We start from the raw sequence: 7,724 nt of genomic DNA, 5'->3' as shown, positions 1-7,724 counted from the left end.
AAGGCTGACCAAATTTAGCAGGTAAAATACAGGATGCCCAATTAAATTGGAATCTCAGATAAGCAGTAATGTTTTAATATAAGCATGTCCCAAATATTTCATGGGACATACTTACACTGAAAAATAAAATTCAGAATAACTGGGCATGCCATATTTTATATGGCAACCCTATCTTATGGACTAACTCAGCTAAACTTTAGAATACATTAGCCCTATGTTCTAGGTTTTTACTGTGTGTCATTTTTTAACATGAACATAAATATTTTGAGAAACATAAAAGTAAAAAATGCTGGAGGAAAATACATTAGTAACGTATACAATAAATGCCTTTTCTTTTTTTCTTTGACTCGCTAGGAGTAAATGTGGGGAGAAAATTGTTTCTTTAAGCCTGCTGAAGCTTCTGTTAATAATAAAAATTATACCAAAAATCTGGCAGGTTGTAATTTGAGTATTTAGAGAGATTACTTAGTCTGCTAACTTCTTACTTAAAAATATATTCATATTTTATACAAGCAGTTACTTTGGGCTTAAAGTTTTTCAAGTCCTAGGGTTTTTTTTTTGCCTTCCATTACAAAAAATTAGAAAATAAAATGCCAAATTTACTGTTTTTATTTTACTAAAATTTACATTTATTGTTGCTCTTATTGTTTCATCATTTTGGAAAATAAATAAAACCTTAATTAATTTTTAATGTAATTTCATTCACATCTTGAATGTGGTATTAGAGGAATTTAGTCAGTTCTTTTTATGATTAAGACCCTATTTTCCACTATTAAAATTGCATTTTTGAGTTTTTAATCTATGAAGTACTAATACATTTAGAAAAGAAATCTTTTATTTTCTTGAAGTTGGCAACACTGAAGAATCATTTACAGCCTCCATTAAGTCATAGTAGAAAATGTGTTATGTTTTCATATCTTAGGTTATATTCTATAAAAATTTTAAATGTTAAAACTTAAAGGTGGGGAATTTTGAGATTTCTTAGTTTTATTTTTTTCGTAGCAAGTAGTATATGAATGATAAAAAATATGCATTTTAAGCATTGTGTTTACTAAATATTTTAAAGTATTTGTTACCCTGTAGTATGCTTTTAACACCAGCTGTAAAAACAAAAAAGTGTATAAAAAAGACAGATGGTGACAGATCAGAATGGATGATAAAGAACTTCTTTATAGCTGTTAATTAAGTGGCAAATTGCATTTATCCTTAAATGACTGATATAATGTAAATTATAAAATATAAATGACTTTTTAATATATATGCTTTTCTATTTAGACATAGCCTGAAAATGCCAGAGTAGGTAGAAATAATTTTTTAAATTAAAAGCAAATGTACTCTTAAAAGAGTTAAGTTTTAAAACTACTAATGCTCTTTTTAATCAGCCTTTTTGGAAGAGGTTAAAATTTAAAAATCAAAACCCTTAGACTTTAGTTAAAAAAAAAGAAAACTTTCTTGTATATGAGGAAAAAGTATCTTGTAAATATTTAGGTGACTTTATGTGTGATCACTTGTGAATGTGTTCTGCAATAAAATTCAACACTTAGCTTGAAATTTCCACCACTTCAGTAAAACACTTTCCCTTGAGCTTTTATTTCCAAACATATTAGTTAAAATATGATGATACAGTTTAGTTGTTTGAAACATAGTAGATGTGGTTATAACTGAGTCTAAACACTTGTTACTCATTTGGCAAGCATGAAGGTTTGGCGAAATAGGATGGTGGGTCAAACTATTTTTTTGTCCCAGCCATCTTATTTCCCTACCCGGCAAATAAGAAACTTGAGGTTTTTAAATCTCAGTGACACATGGTGGGCTATTAATTTTTTTTTTTTTAACTATAGAGTGGAAAGAGAATAAGCAGTTTTAAAAGAGATTCATGAAAGCTGCCTTTCCCATGATTATTTTTCATAAAAGCAATAGCAGAATGATAGTGGTGGATTTGTTTTCTTTATGCAACTCTGGGGGACGTGGATATGGAGATAGGTTTCATGTAATCATTATTTTATCAAATCCATGTTTTGGTGGGATAGATTCGTCTGAACAGTAACACTCACTGATATGTCTTGAAGTTAGATCTTCTACCCTAAGAAACATCCCTTGGTTCTTTCTGTATGTTGGAAACATTAATAATCATATCTTCAGTGCTTGAAAAAGAAGAGTCAAATTGTAGTCTTGTCAGGTCCGCTTGCAAGACTGTCAAAGGAGACTTTGCTGTTCCTCAGTCCTTCCTCAGGTATACAAAAGGGGCTTGGGAGAGAACTGAGGAATGTGGCAAAAGGTAGGTTAGGTAAATCACAATTTATATTGTAGTAATTATAAAAGTATCATTTGCAATTCAGGATTAAGTATTTCATTTGATACTAACTCTAAAATAACCATTTCTTAAGATGATTTTATAGGTAAACTTGATTTCAGTGATAACCTTTTGCAAATGTAGCTTTGTTACATAGTGATGTGTCCTAATATTTATAGTTGATTTGTATTTTCACCTTATTTTGATGATTATAGTATGTCTACTGCTCATGGGAATTTTTGCATCCAATTTTTTTTCTTTTCCTTCCCCCCACCCCCTCCCCCCTTTTTTTTTTCACTGCAGGCAGTTTTTCAGGAACTCCAGGCAGTGTAAAATCATCATCTGGAAGTTCAGTACAGTCTCCCCAGGATTTCTTGAGCTTTACAGAGTCAGATCTGCGTAATGACAGTTACAGTCACTCCCAACAGTCATCATCAACCAAAGATGTACATAAAGGAGAGTCTGGAAGCCAGGAAGGGGGGGTAAATAGTTTTAGTTCCTTAATTGGTCTCGCTTCGACCTCAGCTGTTATTTCACAGCCTAAAAGCTTTGAAAATTCACCTGGAGATTTGGGTAATTCCAGCCTTCCTACCACAGGATATAAACGGGCTCAAACCTCTGGCATTGAAGAAGAAACTGTGAAGGAAAAGAAAAGAAAAGGAAATAAACAAAGTAAGCATGGACCTGGTAGACCCAAAGGCAACAAAAATCAAGAGAATATTTCTCACCTCTCAGTTTCTTCTGCTTCACCAACATCATCTGTAGCATCAGCTACAGGAAGTGTAACAAGCTGTAGTCTTCAGAAATCACCTACGCTGCTCAGGAATGGAAGTTTACAAAGTCTTAGTGTTGGCTCATCTCCAGTTGGTTCAGGTAGGGATTTGCCTATAATTTTTCTCTTTCACTCCCACCATCACCACCTCCTTTCCTCTACCCCAAAAAGTAAAGAATTGTATATTTGAAACTGTTGTATATTTTGAATTGCTCAGTTACATTTAATTATCTGTTAATAAAAAAATAAATAAAAATGTCTTAGAATCTTAGAACATTTGATACTTCGAAAAGATGTTTGACACTAGTCTTATGTTACTTAACTAAATATAGGCTAAACAGTTTATTGGTCATCCATTTCTTATGAAATACCTAGAATTCATTCCTATTTTGTTTTTGTTTCACCTGCACAGTATTTTAAAAACCAACCAAGGATTCACATTTAAAGTGTGAGAGTTTTTGTATTATAGTTTTGGTTGGTATTTGTTTTTGAACTCCTTTTCTCTAAACTTCAGTCTTCGTTTTCTAAACAATTCATCACATAAATACTACTTGAATTATTGTATCTGAAATATTTCTAAATATTTAATTAAAATTATTTAAATTTATGTAATATAGCATTCACATTTTAGGAGATACAGTGATTTACTTTTTGTTTTAAAATATTTTTAACAGTTTATACAATTTTCTTTATTAGAGTATAAGTGAAATTGTGTAAGTTGTTATTCACACCACTGGGATGCTTTTTATATGTTCATTTTTTTTAATTCTTGAAGATGTATCTTTTAAATAGAAACTTAACAGTTTTTATATTTGTGAATGTCAGCATTTATCTTTTATGTTGCATCTTGAATTTGAAATACATAGTTTTAAATAAGTATTGATTGTAAATTCACCCCTCTTTTGATTATAGATTTCTGATTGTAGAAATAATATTTTGGCTAAGATAAATAAACTTATGAATTTTATCAGCTCCTTTAACTGTTGGGGTTGTATAGATAGGAAACAGTATGAAGAAAATAAATCCAATTTGAGTGAAGACTGTTGATGTATATTTTATAAATATAGAATTTTAGAATATTTTAAAGTTGTGCAGATACTAGCTTCATTAAACAAATTAATTTTTAAAGCCTGTTATGTAGCCTTTCAAATTTTAAAACTATAAGAAAGACTATTCTGAGAGAAAAGAGCATGTGTAAAGCTCAGATGTGAGAAATATTAACTATTTAAGTACCATTTGTTACGTGCCAGCCTATTGTAAGTGCTTTATATTTTTATCTTGTTTAATCCTAACAGCAACTATATGAAGTAAGGGCTATTAATGCACCCATTTTACAGCTGAAAAAAAACTGAGGCTTAGACAGGTCAAGTAGTTGCCGAATGTCACACAGCCAGGGATTTTTTCTGTTTTTCATAGCTAGCTTCAGTGCCTGTTGTGGCCTTATTTGCCAAGCCTTTTGCAGGAATGAGTGGAAACTATGAAAGGATTATTTCATTAGCAGCACTAAAGATGGATCTAGAGGAGAGTTTTTCAACCTTGGCATTATTGACATTTTGGCCTGAATGATTCTTCGTTGTTCTGTGTTGTCTTGTGCATTGTAGGATGTTTAGCAGAATCCCCAGCTCTCCTTCCCCCCAGTCAAAACTGTCTCCAAACATTGTTAAATGTTCCCTAGGAAGCTAAATCACCTCTAGTTGACAACCACTGTTTTAGAGGGAAAAGATATAAATTGCAGTGAGAAATAGTTCATCGAAAAGATTTAAATATATTGCACCCTGGAATTTATAGGCTATGTTTCCTTTGAGACCAGAAGGCCTTAGCAATTAGCCTTAGCCCCTAGTCACAAAAAGTATATTTAGACAGATTTACTCAGAAAAATTGTCAGTTCATATTTAGGCAAGAGGCTAAATTTGCCTTTGTGGAGAGAGCTTCCTGGTGTTATATATATATATACAAGCATAGTCTGAAAATTCATGAATTTCAGAAATTGCTTTTGAATGCTTTTTGAAACACATATCTTCAGATTAATGAAATTACATATTGACTTACATCCTTGAAAAGATTTTTCTACCTGTTAAAGATTTAGGAGATTTTAGCTGCGGGAAATAGTGTCCCTTACTATTAATTCTTGTAGAGGGCAATCTTTGTGGGATATTTATGGCAGAAAAATAAGAATTTGTATGCATTTTCCTCACCATTAGGTAAATACAGTAATTTGAGAGAGATATCCATAGATAGTGTTATTTGACAAAAGTAAATAACAAATTTAGGACTTGCCAGGATTTTTTCTTTAAATTTGTGTTTAAAAATCACCTTGGAGATTGTAATATGCCTTGTTAAAGTTAAAGGTATAATTATGAAATAATATTACTCAAAACTATTTGAGATAATATATTCTTTAATTTTATACATATTAATAAAATTTTTATGAGTAGATCAGGACAGTCTCTTACTCATAAACTTAATACTAACATCTATCCTTACCCACAAAAAGCTGGCTAAATGCCATGAATATTTAACAATTATTCCAGAGTTCAATAATAAGAATTGCCAACTGCTGTTGAACTCTCATTATGTGCTACACAGTTAATACAAGCTTAATACACACTTAGTACACACTTAATGTAACCATTAAGTATTTACTCATTTTATAGAACAAGAAACTGAGACACAGTTCACACAGCTCTAAGTGGTGAAGCTGTTCATTTTTCCTGAATCCAGATCCATGTTAATTATAAAGTTCAAGGGATGTTGATGAGGGTCTGAAGCCACACTAGTACAATGTAAGTCATGCTTTAAGCAGAGGGATCCATGAGAGACTGTTGAAGCAGTAATTTAACTTTCAATAATAGTGTTTCCTACTACTAGTATGAGAAAGTTAATGTTTCCTTCGGGCTAATTTTAAATTGAAAAAAATATTTAGTAATTGTAAAAACAGGAAATCACCTCTTACCCCAATATATATGTAGGAAGGAGAAAATGTGGACTGTGTACTATATTATCAAATATTTTTCATGATGCCCTTTTAAAAACATTCATTTACTTTCATGACAGGTTGATAATTTAGTAATGGTGAAGGTAACCTTTGTAAGTACCTGTTGACCATGAAGATAGAACTATAACATCCACCAAATATTAACCCCTTGAAGTTAGGAGCTGTGTTTGTCATGTTCACCACTGTATTCGTACTGTCACTTCAGTGCTTTGTATATAATAAATGCTAAATATCTTTTTTTTAAAAAATGAATGAATACTATTAGTAATCACTGATTGCATAGCAAGCATGTAGTTAGTAGTATCTTGTGTGATTTTGTACTTGCTTTCCAAGTGCTTAGGCCAGGTTGCAAGTGAAATGGTTATTTGTAAAGCTTTTCATGTAACATTACAAGACTGTTTAGGGTGGAGAATTATTACTAAGTTGGAAAGGACCATTAAGAAGATGGGATTTGAAATGTACTTTGGAGTAGACAGAAAAGAAGGTCAACAATATTCCCGGAAAGGAAAGCTATATTGAGGGGATAAGCTTATTAGAAACGAGAAACTTGTGTTTGTTTGATAATTAGAGGTAATGTTGATTAAATAGGGCAGAATGGGTCAACTTATAGTAATGGTAATATCTTACATTTGATGGCACTTAACAAATTTTAAATAACTCTTTCATTACTATCGCATTTTATCCTTGTAACAATTTTGTGAAATAGGCAGAGCAGCTGCTGCTGCTGTTACTGTTGTTCTTGCTATTATTTCTCCTGTTTTTACCATGAGTGAGACATAAAGCAGAAGTAGAATCAGATCCTAATTATGTGATTCTCTTTTGAAATTATTAGCATCAGTTTTAACAGTATCCAGAATTCTCTCATATTATGTTCAAATCATAAGTGTGTGTAGCAAGGTATATGTTCTGGGAGTCCTAAATCAAATCAATAGAAACCCAGAAAATATCTGTAAGCTTCTAGTCTGATCCAGGGCATGTATTATAAAATTTTAAGTTGAAGTAAAATCATGATAAATGGCCTACTGTTTTATAGTGACTTATACAAAATGGAAAATTAGTGTGGTGTTTTAAATGATTGCTAAGGGTTGTAAATTTTTGATTTATAGATTGTGTTAAGTTTTTGATCGAATACTTTACTACATACATTCTTTTGGAATTTTGTTTATCTTAAAACTGGGTCTTTTGAAACATGGAGAATTAGTACAGCTTTTGGAAAAATAGAAGTGTCTTACTTGTCCTCTTCCTCTTTCCCATTTATCTCAACCACATTATAAGAGTTTATGATTTACTAAAGTGAAAGTTGACAACATTGTTTTCTTCACAGAAATCGACGTTCTTGTTATTTTCTCCCCAAAAAGTCTGTATTTATTAAATAACAGGTAGTTGATGGTTTAGTATTAACTTTTCCTCATCAAATTGCTTTAGAGATTTTGAGTGTACGATGGTCTTTCAAAGTACATGTTCTTTTAAAAAATCTTAGTCTCCAGTTCTTTAATATAATAGTGCCATACCTTTCTAAGACAAGATACTTAAAATGTGTTTCAGTGATGAAATTCTTTAGTAGTGATAAGTGCTACAAATGAAATTCTGTAAAGGTACTCCTTTGGTTGTGATTGTATGTACTTGTCTCTGTGAAATCTTTAAGACTTTTAAGATTAAGTTGT

The 7,724-nt window shown here is 31.4% G+C and overlaps 1 protein-coding gene across 9 annotated transcripts in view; it reads left to right on the top strand.

Annotated features, from left to right (window-relative positions):
- MLLT10 (MLLT10 histone lysine methyltransferase DOT1L cofactor) overlaps positions 1-7,724 on the top strand; it is a 332,811-nt gene that overhangs the window by 257,580 nt on the left and 67,507 nt on the right. For all 9 annotated transcript variants that reach the window (XM_023735053.1, XM_023735051.1, XM_023735052.1 and 6 more), the window contains one exon: positions 2,597-3,166. In XM_023735053.1, the coding sequence (XP_023590821.1) occupies positions 2,597-3,166 (570 nt within the window). The remainder of the gene's footprint in view (positions 1-2,596; positions 3,167-7,724) is intronic.

Source organism: Trichechus manatus, unplaced genomic scaffold (assembly GCF_000243295.1).
Source record: "Trichechus manatus latirostris isolate Lorelei unplaced genomic scaffold, TriManLat1.0 scaffold00075, whole genome shotgun sequence".
NCBI lineage: Eukaryota > Metazoa > Chordata > Mammalia > Sirenia > Trichechidae > Trichechus > Trichechus manatus.
This window is presented reverse-complemented; position numbering and strand designations above follow the sequence as displayed.